Genomic DNA, 18,439 nt, shown 5'->3' on the forward strand with positions numbered 1-18,439 from the left:
AAATACAGTCAGTTCAAGGGAAATGCTTCAAACTCTGAAGGAAACTGTGACCTCAGTCATTACGTGTTAGTTCTGTGCTAGGAAGTTGGAACTGATACAGCACAGGGCTACTGTGCTACTCTGGCGCCTGACCATCAAATACAGTCTGTTTAGAAATAACTCAGTAATCTGGCTTGAGCTTGTACACCAAAGGGGACCTCCAGGTACAAAGTCAGATTGTAGAAACCTGAGCTTTTCTTAGGAAAGATTTAGCAAGGATTTGATAGGAGTTCTTAAACTTATGATGGGGTCAGGGCAGAAATGTTAGGAAATAACTTCTCATTAAGGATCAAGAACTAGAGGACAGAGATTTCAAACAAATAGAGAATGCTGGAGAAGTGGCAGAGACAGAAACAGAGTTAACATTTTGGGTTCAGGGTATGACGTCCTCAGAGCTTCAGTACAGATTTAAGGTGATCAGGAGAAGAAACAATGACGATACGAAGACAAACATCTCAATGCAGTGAGTGGTTAGGATCTGGAATACATTACTTGAGAGAGTAGCAGACAGAAGCTCAATCACAACTTTCACATTGGAATCTTACAAGCACTTGAAGAGTTTTTAACAAGCAAATAAACACAGACAAGTGCAGGCACAGACCTGATTGGCTAAAGGGCCTCCTGTGTTGTAAATATTCCCCCTAATTCTAGAACATACAGAGAATTTTCATGAAAAATATTGCCCAAGCTCTCAGATTATATCTTTAATCAAACTATTTCAAAACATTAGCAACCCAATTAAGTCATTGTTAAGAAATTTTGGAATGCTGTTGCAAATTAGCCACAGACGTGGTGTGCTAAATCAACTCTGACTGTTCAAGAACCCTCATCATTTTGCAGTTAGGTTGGACTAAAAAGATCTTATCAATATTAAGTAGTCCATTTGTCTTTTATTCATGGGCGATGTGCATATCATTGTGGAAGCCAACATTTACTGTCTGTCCCAACTACGTTACTGTGGGTCTGGAGTCATGCAGAAGCCAGATTAGGGAAGAATGGCAAATTTTGTTCCCTCAAAGACATTAGTGAACCAGATGGGTCTGTCCCCAGGACTGGGTTACATAATCGAACAAAGAACTGTGGGTGCTGGAGAAACTGGCAGCATCTGTGGAGAGAAAACAGAGTTAACTTTTGAGTCCAGTTACTCTTCATCAGAACAATGGTTGCATGGTTACCATTAGATTATCTTTCATTCCAGATTTTTATTGGATTCAGGTTTTACCATCTGCTTCAGTTGGATCCAAACCCACGTTCCCAGAACAATTGCCTGGGCAATCTCAATTAGCAGGCCAGTGATATTATTAGTCCACCACTATCTTCCCTAAACTTGAATGTTGCTGGATCTGCATCTCATGTCAAGTCATGTTAAGAAGCAATCAATCAAATCAATCACACTTTAGCCATTACAACCAAGATTTTATTTATAATTCTTAACCTTATCTCATTTTTCAATTTGAAATACCGTTAACTGATCCTGAAAATTGTGCTGCTATTTTCCAAATGTTGTTGAATAAAATCTCACAGTTTTCTTACTGCAAAATAGAGTACAGGCAAGTCAAATCAGTACAGAGCCTGCAAGAGTTGTCCAGCACCCTCAGCTCTATCGAAAGAGCAGCAACGGGGTACATGACGCATCATTATATAGCTGTATCAAACAGTAATCACAATTTCCAGGGGATCCTCTGAACTACACAACCAAACGGTGATGGTTCATTGGCTAAAGCAGAGGCACTTGTCCAGAAACATGAAAACATGGGAGTATCGGGAGTATCTTGGTGTTCTTGTTGTGCGTACTATAGAGAATGAGAGGATGGTGCAGCACACTGGGTCAGCCACCCTTTCCTGTCTTTATTTTAAACATTTTTGTTGAGATCTTTTTAGCAGGCTTTATATTTATTTTAAAAGTACAATGAAGAAGTTGCACAATTATTAGGTTTATCCCATTTTGCAATGCCAAAAACAGCTTACAGACTTGCCCCTCAATACTGTACACCCAGACGTGGACTACAGGCACCAACTGTACATGCAGCCTGTAGGCAAAAACTGTATATGGGCCCGAACATTACTCGGACCTAAACTACAGACACAAACTGTATATGGGCCCGAACATTACTCGGACCTAAACTACAGGCACAAACTGTACAAAAGACCGAACATTACTCGGACCTAAACTACAGGCACAAACTGTACATGGCCTGAATCACACGCAATGGCTGCAGCACACGCTGACTACAGGCACAAGTTACATACCCAGGCTCTAAGTAGACATGGTAGTAAGTACCAGTTATTATTTATGTGGAGTTTTGTTGAAATGTGGGACAGAATATTGTCTTTTTCCCAGGTGCCTGGAGGTGTTATTTATGCTTTAACACCATGTATTGTAAATCTTTCAGTGCTGTGCTGAGCAATGATAGCTGTGAAGGAATTCAAAACCATGTGAGTGAAGCTCTTACAGCACAGTCTATGAATAGCAGCCCTGCTGTGTGTGTGCCAGCACATGTCCCTCAGAACATGAGAGATTTTATTAATGGCCACAATTTGGAAAAGAGCAGCATTGAGTCTTATTATGGAAATGCTTCCCCGCAGCGTAAGGGTTTAGCTAATGCAGACGAAGTGATCATGATACATATTCAAAATACAAGGCTTTGTCAAAATCAGTTTTAGAGAAAATCTGCAGGTATAAAACAGTCCTTGCCCTCCTCATCGGTGGGACTCATGGTGCTGGCTATGTGTCCAAGGCTGTATCCACAAATATAGATGGTTCATTGGAATTCTGTTCATAGAGCTGCCTCGTTTAAGATTATGGAACTGCAGACTCCCTCCTCAGCTTTCCTGGCAAACCGCTGTGATACGTGGGGACAAAATAACAAAGCACACATTAGGAACACAGTGACAATATCCAGCAGCCTCTATTTATTGGTGAAGTGAAGAACAGACTATCACAGGAGCACATGGAGTAGAACCCAGACTGTATTTCCCACTGGAGGTCGCAGTCCTGATCCCAGAGACATTTAAATCGCAAGCCACACTTTCAGTCAGAAACCAAACTATGCAAGCCGTTTAAATGCTTGCATAACAAAAGCTCACAGCACTTTATTACTGGATAGTGTGAATAATGAAAGAGTGAATGGGAAAAGAAACAAAAAAAAAAGACAGATGTCAGTTAGTCACCTAGGCACCTGTTATAGGGGAGAAAGCTCCACATTCCCACTGGCCTCTGGTGAACAAGGGTTTCATGATTTCACTGCTGAAGACTTGGCTCCTAGTTTAACATTATTCTCTCTCTTGGTCTACATTTGGAGAAGGCTATTATAAAGGCATGTCTCCACAGATACCCTGAGGGGGCAATGGGAAGCACTGTCCACTACCAGCCTCACGAAAGGTTATCCTGGAGCTTGTTAAAAGGGCCTGTCTGGTGCAGGATAGAAGTTTTAAACTTTATTTCACAAAACCTGAACTGCACCATAAGGCCAAATCAAGTTTCTCTGTCCATGTTTTTCTTGCCTTTTTTTTCCAGGAACTGCATGTCCCAGTGCAAACACTAATGGCCAACGGTGCAATTTGAAGTCAATAAAAAATCTCTATAATTAAGGGTCTACTAACCATGAAACTGTTGCCAATTGTTGGGAAAAACCCATCTGGTTCACTAATGTCCTTTAGGGAAGGACATTGCCATCCTTACCCAGTCTGGCACACGTGACTCCACATCCACAGCAATGTGGTTGATTCTCAACTGCCCTCTGGGGCAATTAGGGTTGAGAAATAAATGCTGGATGATCAAACAATGCCCACAATCCCATGAGTGAATTTGAAAAGTAGGGCCTTGATTTCTCCTTCATGGCCTTCCCAATTCCATTGACTGGAAAGATAGAGCGGACCAGTAGACCAATGTGGTCACCTCGCACCTTTGCCACCCGCTCAGAGTAGAGGCAGCTCCAGAAAGCTCTTAATTGGGGGCCAAATTTAACTTCTACTTAATTAGTACATTTGAGTTTATAAATATCCGTCTGGGTGTCAGGTTCCCAACTCAGCTTCAAAAATCTGACCTTGTCAGACCTTGTCCCCTGCTCAGTGGTGTGATACTGAGCCCAGAAGGCAGCAGTCTTTTCAGTGAAATCAAGTCTTACTGTCCTTCCCTTCTGGTGATCTATCTGACATTTTCATTTTTAAATATTCCATGTTCCCACCTCCACAAACTATGAACATTCAGCCATCAATTACATAAACAAGGACCTTCCCCACACCTTCACTACTTGCCTTTAAACAATCGCCAAACTTCAAACAGATCATTGTTCATTGCAAACTGCCCGGCTCTCCGGACAACTCCATACAACTCTGTCACGGTAGGCACTGCAAGACGTGTCAGAGTGTGGATATGGATACCACCATTACACGTGGGGACACCTCCCACCTTGTATGTGGCAGGTATTCATGTGACTCAGCCAACATTGTCTATCTCATACGCTGCAGGCACGGATGCCCTGAGGCATGGTACATTGGGGAAACCGAGCAAAGGCTACGACAACGGATGAATGGGCACAGCACAACAATCAACAGACAGGAGGGTTCCCTCCCAGTTGGGGAACACTTCAGTGGTCCAGGACATTCAGCCTTGGACCTTCGGGTGACCATCCTCCAAGGTGGACTTCGGGACAGGCAGCAGCGAAAAGTGGCCGAGCAGAGGCTGATAGCTAAGTTCGGTACCCATAGGGAGGGCCTCAACCGGGACCTTGGGTTCATGTCACATTACAGGTGATCACCATTGCACTACACAGACACTCCTACACACACACACACGCACACACACACACGCACTCCTATGTATGTATATTCAACAAACATACATACACACGGACACACATGTACACAGACACGCACACAGACACTCACACACACCCTTACAGACACACACACTCCCACAATAACTCATGCATCCTCTCACAGACTTAGACCACTCTACACTCACACACAGACATATCCACTCTCTCTCACAGACACGCACAAGCCCTCACCCCAGACACACACACACACACTCCTGCAGACACACACACTCACACATGCACACCCTCACAGACTTAAGACACTCTACACTCACATACACACACATATATACTCTCTCTCACACTCACAACCCCCAACCCAGACAGACAGACACACACACAAGGATCCACATGCACACATACACATGTACATTTGTGGGGTGAATTTGTACTTGCAGCGTTACATTGTACTTTACTCAAAAACTGCATGAATCCATGTAAGAGTCTGTTATCTCACTTTTTAGATTAGAATCAGTCTAAACATTATGGCACAGACAGGGAACACAGGGGGCTAACACCTTCAACATATTGTCCAGCTAACACCAATTGTTACAGTTAACCTGAAAATGCAACTTTTAAAAAAAGGTTTTGTGATTTACACATGAAAGAAGTGAAACTATCATGGTATTCGAACAGATGAAAGATTCAACAAACAATCAAGGTATTTTTCAATGGATAATTTCAGTTACATCACACTGTAAACTTTTGCTATAAATTGTGTCCTCCACAACCACCTGATGAAGGAGCGTCGCTCCGAAAGCCAGTGCTTCCAATTAAACCTGTTGGACTATAACCTGGTGTTGTGTGATTTTTAATTGCAAACAAGGACGTTTTGGAAGAAATGGAGAGAGGAACAGGAGCAGGCCACATGGACATTGCAGAAGCTCCACTGTTCCAGAGGATCTTAGTTTTTGAATCTCTTTGATCATCTTAAATGCTTCAGTTGAATTACCCCTCAATAGCGTATATTCAAGGGAGATATAAAACAAGTGAAGGCAATCGAGCATTATCAGAATTTTTGAAATTTGAATCAGCACAATGCATTTTTCAGATAATCCAGCCTTGGTGAAAAACATTATGCTTGAGGTTTCCTGAAAGCTTCCATCAATTAGGGACACCGTACTTAGCCCACTCCCCAACACCAAATCCCCCAGACCAACCACGCAATCCCACTCCCCATCACCACCTCCCCCACACCCACCACTCAATCCCACTCCCCATCACCAACTCCCCCAGACCCTCCACTCAATCCCACTCCCCATCACCAACTCCCCCAGACCCTCCACTCAATCCCATTCCCCATCACCAACTCCACCAGACCATCCACTCAATCCCACTCCCCATCACCAACTCCCCCACACCCACCACACAATCCCACTCCCCATCACCAACTCCCCCAGACCCTCCACTCAATCCCACTCCCCATCACCAATTCCACCAGACCATCCACGCAATCCCACTCCCCATCACCAACTCCACCAGACCATCCACTCAATCCCACTCCCCATCACCAACTCCACCAGACCATCCACGCAATCCCACTCCCCATTACCAACTCCACCAGACCATCCACGCAATCCCACTCCTCATCACCAACTCCCCCAGACCTTCCACACTATCCCACTCCACATCAACAACATCACCAGACCCTTCACTCAGTCACACTCCCCATCACCAACTCCCCCAGACCATCCACGCAATCACACTCCCCATCACCAACTCCCCCAGACCTTCCACTCAATCCCAGTCCCCATCACCAACTCACCCAGACCCTTCACTCAGTTGCACTCCCCATCACCAACTCCCACAGACACTTCCTCAATCCCACTCCCCATCACCAACTCCCCCAGACCCTTCACTCAGTCGCACTCCCCATCACCAATTCCCCCAGACTCTCCACTCAAACCCACTCCACATCAACAACACCCCCAGACCCTTCACTCAGTCGCACTCCCCATCACCAACTCCCCCAGACCCTTCACTCAGTCCCACTCCCATCACCAACTCCCCCAGACCCTTCACTCAATCGCACTCCCCATCACCAACTCCACCAGACCTTCCACTTAATCCCACTCCCCATCACCAACTCCCCCAGACCTTACACTCAGTCCCACTCCCCATCATCAACTCCCCCAGACCCTTCACTCAGTCCCACTCCCCATCACCAACTGCCCCAGACCATCCACGCAATCCCACTCCCCATCACCAACTCCCCCAGACCCTCCATTCAATCCCACTCCCCATCACCAACTCCCCCAGACCATCCACGCAATCCCACTCCCCATCACCAACTCCCCCAGACCATCCACTCAATCCCACTCCCCATCACCAACTCCACCAGACCTTTCACTCAATCCCACTCCCCATCACAAACTCTCCCAGACCCTCCACTCAGTCTCATTCACCATCACCAACTCCCCCAGACCCTCCATTCAATCCCAGTCCCCATCACCAACTCCCCCAGACCCTCCACTCAATCCCACTCCACATCAACACCACCAGACCTTCCAGTCAATCCCACTCCCCATCACGAACTCCTCCAGACCTTCCACTCAGCCCCACTCCCTATCACCAACTCCCCCAGACCATTCACTCAGTCCCACTCCCCATCACCAATTCCCCCAGACCTTCCACTCAATCCCACTCCCCATCACCAACTCCCCAGACCATCCACGCAATCCCACTTCATCATCAACTCCCCCAGACCCTCCATTCAATCCCAGTCCCCATCACCAACTCCCCCAGACCCTTCACTCAGTTGCACTCCCCATCACTAACTCCCACAGACACTTCCTCAATCCCACTCCCCATCACCAACTCCCCCAGACCCTTCACTCAGTCGCACTCCCCATCACCAATTCTCCCAGACTCTCCACTCAAACCCACTCCACATCAACAACACCCCCAGACCCTTCACTCAGTCGCACTCCCCATCACCAACTCCCCCAGACCCTTCACTCAGTCCCACTCCCATCACCAACTCCCCCAGACCCTTCACTCAATCGCACTCCCCATCACCAACTCCACCAGACCTTCCACGAAATCCCACTCCCCATCACCAACTCCCCCAGACTCTTCACTCAGTCCCACTCCCCATCACCAACTCCCCCAGACCATCCACGCAATCTCACTCCCCATCACCAACTCCCCCAGACCCTCCATTCAATCCCACTCCCCATCACCAACTCCCCCAGACCATCCACGCAATCCCACTCCCCATCACCAACTCCTCCAGACCCTCCACTCAATCCCACTCCCCATCTCCAACTCCCCAAGACCATCCACGCAATCCCACTCCCCATCACCAACTCCACCAGACCTTTCACTCAATCCCACTCCCCATCACAAACTCTCCCAGACCCTCCACTCAGTCTCATTCACCACCACCAACTCCCCCAGACCCTGCATTCAATCCCACTCCCCATCTCCAACTCCCCAAGACCATCCACGCAATCCCACTCCCCATCACCAACTCCACCAGACCTTTCACTCAATCCCACTCCCCATCACAAACTCTCCCAGACCCTCCACTCAGTCTCATTCACCATCACCAACTCCCCCAGACCCTCCATTCAATCCCAGTCCCCATCACCAACTCCCCCAGACCCTCCACTCAATCCCACTCCACATCAACACCACCAGACCCTCCACTCAATCTCACTCCCCATCACCAACTCCCCCAGACCGTCGACTCTGTCCCACTCCCCATCACCAACTCCCCCAGACCCTCCACTCAGTCCCACTCCCCATCACCAACACCCCCAGACCCTTCCTCAATCACACTCTCCATCACCACCTCCCCGAGACCCTTCATTCAATCCCACCCCATCACCAACTCCCCCAGACCCAACACTCTGTCCCACTCCAGAACCAAATCCCCCAGACCCTTCACTCAATAGCACTCCACATCCCCAACTCCCCCAGACACAACACTCAGTCCCAATCCCCATCACCAACTCCCATATGCCCTTCACTCAGTCGCACACCCCATCACCAACTCCCCCAGACCCTTCACTCAATCCCACTCCCCATCACCAACTCCCCCAGACCCTTCCTCAATCCCACTCCCCCTCACCACCTCCCCAGACCCAACACTCTGCCCCACTCCAGAACCAAATCCCCCAGACCCTTCACTCAATAGCACTCTACATCCCCAACTCCCCCAGACCCTTCACTCAATCCCACTCCCCATCACCAACTCCCCCAGACCCTTCCTCAATCCCAATCCCCATCACCAACTCCCCCATGCCCTTCACTCAATCCCACTCCCCATCACCAACTCCCCCACACCCACCACTCAATCCTACTCCCCATCACCAACTCCCCCAGACCCTCCACTCAATCCCACTCCCCATCACCAACACCACCAGACCATCCACGCAATCCCACTCCCCATCACCAACTCCACCAGACCATCCACTCAATCCCACTCCCCATCACCAACTCCACCAGACCATCCACGCAATCCCACTCCCCATTACCAACTCCCCCAGACCATCCACGCAATCCCACTCCCCATCACCAACTCCACCAGACCATCCACGCAATCCCACTCCCATTACCAACTCCCCCAGACCATCCACTCAATCCCAGTCCCCATCACCAACTCCCCCAGACCCTTCACTCAGTCGCACTCCCCATCACCAATTCTCCCAGACTCTCCACTCAAACCCACTCCACATCAACAACACCCCCAGACCCTTCACTCAGTCGCACTCCCCATCACCAACTCCCCAGACCCTTCACTCAGACCCACTCCCATCACCAACTCCCCCAGACCCTTCACTCAATCGCACTCCCCATCACCAACTCCACCAGACCTTCCACTTAATCCCACTCCCCATCACCAACTCCCCCAGACCCTTCACTCAGTTCCACTCCCCATCACCAACTCCCCCAGACCATCCACGCAATCCCACTCCCCATCACCAACTCCCCCAGACCCTCCATTCAATCCCACTCCCCATCACCAACTCCCCCAGACCATCCACGCAATCCTACTCCCCATCACCAACTCCTCCAGACCCTCCACTCAATCCCACTCCCCATTACCAACTCCCCCAGACCATCCACGCAATCCCACTCCCCATCACCAACTCCACCAGACCTTTCACTCAATCCCACTCCCCATCACAAACTCTCCCAGACCCTCCACTCAGTCTCATTCACCATCACCAACTCCCCCAGACCCTCCATTCAATCCCAGTCCCCATCACCAACTCCCCCAGACCCTCCACTCAATCCCACTCCACATCAACACCACCAGACCTTCCAGTCAATCCCACTCCCCATCACGAACTCCTCCAGACCTTCCACTCAGCCCCACTCCCTTTCACCAACTCCCCCAGACCCTTCACTCAGTCCCACTCCCCATCACCAATTCCCCCAGACCTTCCACTCAATCCCACTCCTCATCACCAACTCCCCAGACCATCCACGCAATCCAACTTCATCATCAACTCCCCCAGACCCTCCATTCAATCCCAGTCCCCATCACCAACTCCCCCAGACCTTCACTCAGTTGCACTCCCCATCACCAACTCCCACAGACACTTCCTCAATCCCACTCCCCATCACCAACTCCCCCAGACCCTTCACTCAGTCGCACTCCCCATCACCAATTCTCCCAGACTCTCCACTCAAACCCACTCCACATCAACAACACCCCCAGACCCTTCACTCAGTCGCACTCCCCATCACCAACTCCCCCAGACCCTTCACTCAGTCCCACTCCCATCACCAACTCCCCCAGACCCTCCACTCAATCCCACTCCACATCAACACCACCAGACCTTCCAGTCAATCCCACTCCCCATCACGAACTCCTCCAGACCTTCCACTCAGCCCCACTCCCTATCACCAACTCCCCCAGACCCTTCACTCAGTCCCACTCCCCATCACCAATTCCCCCAGACCTTCCACTCAATCCCACTCCCCATCACCAACTCCCCCAGACCGTCGACTCTGTCCCACTCCCCATCACCAACTCCCCCAGACCCTCCACTCAGTCCCACTCCCCATCACCAACACCCCCAGACCCTTCCTCAATCACACTCTCCATCACCACCTCCCCGAGACCCTTCATTCAATCCCACCCCATCACCAACTCCCCCAGACCCAACACTCTGTCCCACTCCAGAACCAAATCCCCCAGACCCTTCACTCAATAGCACTCCACATCCCCAACTCCCCCAGACACAACACTCAGTCCCAATCCCCATCACCAACTCCCATATGCCCTTCACTCAGTCGCACACCCCATCACCAACTCCCCCAGACCCTTCACTCAATCCCACTCCCCATCACCAACTCCCCCAGACCCTTCCTCAATCCCACTCCCCCTCACCACCTCCCCAGACCCAACACTCTGCCCCACTCCAGAACCAAATCCCCCAGACCCTTCACTCAATAGCACTCCACATCCCCAACTCCCCCAGACCCTTCACTCAATCCCACTCCCCATCACCAACTCCCCCATGCCCTTCACTCAATCCCACTCCCCATCACCAACTCCCCCACACCCACCACTCAATCCCACTCCCCATCACCAACTCCCCCAGACCCTCCACTCATTCCCACTCCCCATCACCAACTCCACCAGACCATCCACGCAATCCCACTCCCCATCACCAACTCCACCAGACCATCCACGCAATCCCACTCCCCATCACCAACTCCCCCAGACCTTCCACACAATCCCACTCCACATCAACAACACCACCAGACCCTTCACTCAGTCACACTCCCCATCACCAACTCCCCCAGACCATCCACGCAATCACACTCCCCATCACCAACTCCCCCAGACCTTCCACTCAATCCCAGTCCCCATCACCAACTCACCCGGACCCTTCACTCAGTTGCACTCCCCATCACCAACTCCCACAGACACTTCCTCAATCCCACTCCCCATCACCAACTCCCCCAGACCCTTCACTCAGTCGCACTCCCCATCACCAATTCTCCCAGACTCTCCACTCAAACCCACTCCACATCAACAACACCCCCAGACCCTTCACTCAGTCGCACTCCCCATCACCAACTCCCCCAGACCCTTCACTCAGTCCCACTCCCATCACCAACTCCCCCAGACCCTTCACTCAATCGCACTCCCCATCACCAACTCCACCAGACCTTCCACTTAATCCCACTCCCCATCACCAACTCCACCAGACCTTCCACTTAATCCCACTCCCCATCACCAACTCCCCCAGACCCTTCACTCAGTCCCACTCCCCATCACCAACTCCCCCAGACCATCCATGCAATTCCACTCCCCATCACCAACTCCCCCAGACCCACCATTCAATCCCACTCCCCATCACCAACTCCCCCAGACCATCCACGCAATCCCACTCCCCATCACCAACTCCCCCAGACCATCCACTCAATCCCACTCCCCATCACCAACTCCACCAGACCTTTCACTCAATCCCACTCCCCATCACAAACTCTCCCAGACCCTCCACTCAGTCTCATTCACCATCACCAACTCCCCCAGACCCTCCATTCAATCCCAGTCCCCATCACCAACTCCCCCAGACCCTCCACTCAATCCCACTCCACATCAACACCACCAGACCTTCCAGTCAATCCCACTCCCCATCACGAACTCCTCCAGACCATTCACTCAGTCCCACTCCCCATCACCAATTCCCCCAGACCTTCCACTCAATCCCACTCCCCATCACCAACTCCCCAGACCATCCACGCAATCCCACTTCATCATCAACTCCCCCAGACCCTCCATTCAATCCCAGTCCCCATCACCAACTCCCCCAGACCCTTCACTCAGTTGCACTCCCCATCACCAACTCCCACAGACACTTCCTCAATCCCACTCCCCATCACCAACTCCCCCAGACCCTTCACTCAGTCGCACTCCCCATCACCAATTCTCCCAGACTCTCCACTCAAACCCACTCCACATCAACAACACCCCCAGACCCTTCACTCAGTCGCACTCCCCATCACCTACTCCCCCAGACCCTTCACTCAGTCCCACTCCCATCACCAACTCCCCCAGACCCTTCACTCAATCGCACTCCCCATCACCAACTCCACCAGACCTTCCACTTAATCCCACTCCCCATCACCAACTCCCCCAGACCTTACACTCAGTCCCACTGCCCATCACCAACTCCCCCAGACCATCCACGCAATCCCACTCCCCATCACCAAATCCTCCAGACCCTCCACTCAATCCCACTCCCCATCTCCAACTCCCCCAGACCATCCACGCAATCCCACTCCCCATCACCAACTCCCCCAGACCCTTCACTCAGCCCCACTCCCTATCACCAACTCCCCCAGATCCTTCACTCAGTCCCACTCCCCATCACCAATTCCCCCAGACCTTCCACTCAATCCCACTCCCCATCACCAACTCCCCAGACCATCCACGCAATCCCACTTCATCATCAACTCCCCCAGACCCTCCATTCAATCCCAGTCCCCATCACCAACTCCCCCAGACCCTTCACTCAGTTGCACTCCCCATCACCAACTCCCACAGACACTTCCTCAATCCCACTCCCCATCACCAACTCCCCCAGACCCTTCACTCAGTCGCACTCCCCATCACCAATTCTCCCAGACTCTCCACTCAAACCCACTCCACATCAACAACACCCCCAGACCCTTCACTCAGTCGCACTCCCCATCACCAACTCCCCCAGACCCTTCACTCAGTCCCACTCCCATCACCAACTCCCCCAGACCCTTCACTCAATCGCACTCCCCATCACCAACTCCACCAGACCTTCCACTTAATCCCACTCCCCATCACCAACTCCCCCAGACCATCCACGCAATCTCACACCCCATCACCAACTCCCCCAGACCCTCCATTCAATCCCACTCCCCCGCACAACTCCCCCAGACCATCCACGCAATCCCACTCCCCATCACCAACTCCCCCAGACCCTCCACTCAATCCCACTCCCCATCTCCAATTCCCCAAGACCATCCACGCAATCCCACTCCCCATCACCAACTCCACCAGACCTTTCACTCAATCCCACTCCCCATCACAAACTCTCCCTGACCCTCCACTCAGTCTCATTCACCATCACCAACTCCCCCAGACCCTCCATTCAATCCCAGTCCCCATCACCAACTCTCCCAGACCCTCCACTCAATCCCACTCCACATCAACACCACCAGACCTTCCAGTCAATCCCACTCCCCATCACGAACTCCTCCAGACCTTCCACTCAGCCCCACTCCCTGTCACCAACTCCCCCAGACCCTTCACTCAGTCCCACTCCCCATCACCAATTCCCCCAGACCTTCCACTCAATCCCACTCCCCATCACCAACTCCCCAGACCATCCACGCAATCCCACTTCATCACCAACTCCCCCAGACCCTTCACTCAGTCCCACTCCCCATCACCAATTCCCCCAGACCTTCCACTCAATCCCACTCCCCATCACCAACTCCTCCAGACCATCCATGCAATCCCACTCCCCATCACCAACTCCCCCAGACCCACCATTCAATCCCACTCCCCATCACCAACTCCCCCAGACCATCCACGCAATCCCACTCCCCATCACCAACTCCCCCAGACCATCCACTCAATCCCACTCCCCATCACCAACTCCACCAGACCTTTCACTCAATCCCACTCCCCATCACAAACTCTCCCAGACCCTCCACTCAGTCTCATTCACCATCACCAACTCCCCCAAACCCTCCATTCAATCCCAGTCCCCATCACCAACTCCCCCAGACCCTCCACTCAATCCCACTCCACATCAACACCACCAGACCTTCCAGTCAATCCCACTCCCCATCACGAACTCCTCCAGACCTTCCACTCAGCCCCACTCCCTATCACCAACTCCCCCAGACCATTCACTCAGTCCCACTCCCCATCACCAATTCCCCCAGACCTTCCACTCAATCCCACTCCCCATCACCAACTCCCCAGACCATCCACGCAATCCCACTTCATCATCAACTCCCCCAGACCCTCCATTCAATCCCAGTCCCCATCACCAACTCCCCCAGACCCTTCACTCAGTTGCACTCCCCATCACCAACTCCCACAGACACTTCCTCAATCCCACTCCCCATCACCAACTCCCCCAGACCCTTCACTCAGTCGCACTCCCCATCACCTACTCCCCCAGACCCTTCACTCAGTCCCACTCCCATCACCAACTCCCCCAGACCCTTCACTCAATCGCACTCCCCATCACCAACTCCCCCAGACCATCCACGCAATCCCACTCCCCATCACCAAATCCTCCAGACCCTCCACTCAATCCCACTCCCCATCTCCAACTCCCCCAGACCATCCACGCAATCCCACTCCCCGTCACCAACTCCCCCAGACCCTTCACTCAGCCCCACTCCCTATCACCAACTCCCCCAGACCCTTCACTCAGTCCCACTCCCCATCACCAATTCCCCCAGACCTTCCACTCAATCCCACTCCCCATCACCAACTCCCCAGACCATCCACGCAATCCCACTTCATCATCAACTCCTCCAGACCCTCCATTCAATCCCAGTCCCCATCACCAACTCCCCCACACCCTTCACTCAGTTGCACTCCCCATCACCAACTCCCACAGACACTTCCTCAATCCCACTCCCCATCACCAACTCCCCCAGACCCTTCACTCAGTCGCACTCCCCATCACCAATTCTCCCAGACTCTCCACTCAAACCCACTCCACATCAACAACACCCCCAGTCCCTTCACTCAGTCGCACTCCCCATCACCAACTCCCCCAGACCCTTCACTCAGTCCCACTCCCATCACCAACTCCCCCAGACCCTTCACTCAATCGCACTCCCCATCACCAACTCCACCAGACCTTCCACTTAATCCCACTCCCCATCACCAACTCCCCCAGACCATCCACGCAATCTCACACCCCATCACCAACTCCCCCAGACCCTCCATTCAATCCCACTCCCCCTCACAACTCCCCCAGACCATCCACGCAATCCCACTCCCCATCACCAACTCCCCCAGACCCTCCACTCAATCCCACTCCCCATCTCCAATTCCCCAAGACCATCCACGCAATCCCACTCCCCATCACCAACTCCACCAGACCTTTCACTCAATCCCACTCCCCATCACAAACTCTCCCAGACCCTCCACTCAGTCTCATTCACCATCACCAACTCCCCCAGACCCTCCATTCAATCCCAGTCCCCATCACCAACTCCCCCAGACCCTCCACTCAATCCCACTCCACATAAACACCACCAGACCTTCCAGTCAATCCCACTCCCCATCACGAACTCCTCCAGACCTTCCACTCAGCCCCACTCCCTGTCACCAACTCCCCCAGACCCTTCACTCAGTCCCACTCCCCATCACCAATTCCCCCAGACCTTCCACTCAATCCCACTCCCCATCACCAACTCCCCAGACCATCCACGCAATCCCACTTCATCATCAACTCCCCCAGACCCTCCATTCAATCCCAGTCCCCATCACCAACTCCCCCAGACCCTTCACTCAGTTGCACTCCCCATCACCAACTCCCACAGACACTTCCTCAATCCCACTCCCCATCACCAACTCCCCCAGACCCTTCACTCAGTCGCACTCCCCATCACCAATTCTCCCAGACTCTCCACTCAAACCCACTCCACATCAACAACACCCCCAGACCCTTCACTCAGTCGCACTCCCCATCACCAACTCCCCCAGACCCTTCACTCAGTCCCACTCCCATCACCAACTCCCCCAGACCCTTCACTCAATCGCACTCCCCATCACCAACTCCACCAGACCTTCCACTTAATCCCACTCTCCATCACCAACTCCCCCAGACCCTTCACTCAGTCCCACTCCCCATCACCAACTCCCCCAGACCATCCACGCAATCCCATTCCCCATCACCAACTCCCCCAGACCCTCCATTCTATCCCACTCCCCATCACCAACTCCCCCAGACCATTCACGCAATCCCACTCCCCATCACCAACTCCCCCAGACCCTTCACTCAATCGCACTCCCCATCACCAACTCCCCCAGACCCTTCACTCAGACCCACTCCCATCACCAACTCTCCCAGACCCTTCACTCAGTCCCACTCCCCATCACCAACTCCCCCAGACCATCCACACAATCCCATTCCCCATCACCAACTCCCCCAGACCCTCCATTCTATCCCACTCCCCATCACCAACTCCCCCAGACCATTCACGCAATCCCATTCCCCATCACCAACTCCCCCAGACCCTCCATTCTATCCCACTCCCCATCACCAACTCCCCCAGACCATCCACGCAATCCTACTCCCCATCACCAACTCCTCCAGACCCTCCACTCAATCCCACTCCCCATTACCAACTCCCCCAGACCATCCACGCAATCCCACTCCCCATCACCAACTCCACCAGACCTTTCACTCAATCCCACTCCCCATCACAAACTCTCCCAGACCCTCCACTCAGTCTCATTCACCATCACCAACTCCCCCAGACCCTCCATTCAATCCCAGTCCCCATCACCAACTCCCCCAGACCCTCCACTCAATCCCACTCCACATCAACACCACCAGACCTTCCAGTCAATCCCACTCCCCATCACGAACTCCTCCAGACCTTCCACTCAGCCCCACTCCCTTTCACCAACTCCCCCAGACCCTTCACTCAGTCCCACTCCCCATCACCAATTCCCCCAGACCTTCCACTCAATCCCACTCCCCATCACCAACTCCCCAGACCATCCACGCAATCCAACTTCATCATCAACTCCCCCAGACCCTCCATTCAATCCCAGTCCCCATCACCAACTCCCCCAGACCTTCACTCAGTTGCACTCCCCATCACCAACTCCCACAGACACTTCCTCAATCCCACTCCCCATCACCAACTCCCCCAGACCCTTCACTCAGTTGCACTCCCCATCACCAACTCCCACAGACACTTCCTCAATCCCACTCCCCATCACCAACTCCCCCAGACCCTTCACTCAGTCGCACTCCCCATCACCTACTCCCCCAGACCCTTCACTCAGTCCCACTCCCATCACCAACTCCCCCAGACCCTTCACTCAATCGCACTCCCCATCACCAACTCCCCCAGACCATCCACGCAATCCCACTCCCCATCACCAAATCCTCCAGACCCTCCACTCAATCCCACTCCCCATCTCCAACTCCCCCAGACCATCCACGCAATCCCACTCCCCGTCACCAACTCCCCCAGACCCTTCACTCAGCCCCACTCCCTATCACCAACTCCCCCAGACCCTTCACTCAGTCCCACTCCCCATCACCAATTCCCCCAGACCTTCCACTCAATCCCACTCCCCATCACCAACTCCCCAGACCATCCACGCAATCCCACTTCATCATCAACTCCTCCAGACCCTCCATTCAATCCCAGTCCCCATCACCAACTCCCCCACACCCTTCACTCAGTTGCACTCCCCATCACCAACTCCCACAGACACTTCCTCAATCCCACTCCCCATCACCAACTCCCCCAGACCCTTCACTCAGTCGCACTCCCCATCACCAATTCTCCCAGACTCTCCACTCAAACCCACTCCACATCAACAACACCCCCAGTCCCTTCACTCAGTCGCACTCCCCATC

At 52.7% G+C, this 18,439-nt stretch overlaps 1 protein-coding gene across 2 annotated transcripts in view; it reads right to left on the reverse strand.

The window, feature by feature from the left end:
- Positions 1–1,434: 1,434 nt before the first annotated feature.
- The window catches only part of flvcr2a (FLVCR choline and putative heme transporter 2a), a 200,537-nt gene continuing 183,532 nt past the window's right edge, over positions 1,435–18,439 (reverse strand). The window contains exons 11-12 of one of the 2 annotated variants that reach the window (XR_015757816.1): positions 2,159–2,882; positions 1,435–2,111 (exon numbers count right to left, since the gene is read on the reverse strand). Coding sequence is in view for 1 of the 2 variants with exons in the window: in XM_087989531.1 (XP_087845657.1) it covers positions 2,817–2,882 (66 nt within the window). In the remaining variant the exon portion in view is untranslated. Of the gene's footprint in view, positions 2,883–18,439 lie in introns of both variants that reach the window. The other variant, XM_087989531.1, reaches the window with a different exon arrangement.

The sequence above is a fragment of the Chiloscyllium plagiosum genome, unplaced genomic scaffold (genome assembly GCF_037043375.1).
Source record: "Chiloscyllium plagiosum isolate Xiang-an unplaced genomic scaffold, Cpla_swu_hap1 HiC_scaffold_8, whole genome shotgun sequence".
Lineage (NCBI taxonomy): Eukaryota > Metazoa > Chordata > Chondrichthyes > Orectolobiformes > Hemiscylliidae > Chiloscyllium > Chiloscyllium plagiosum.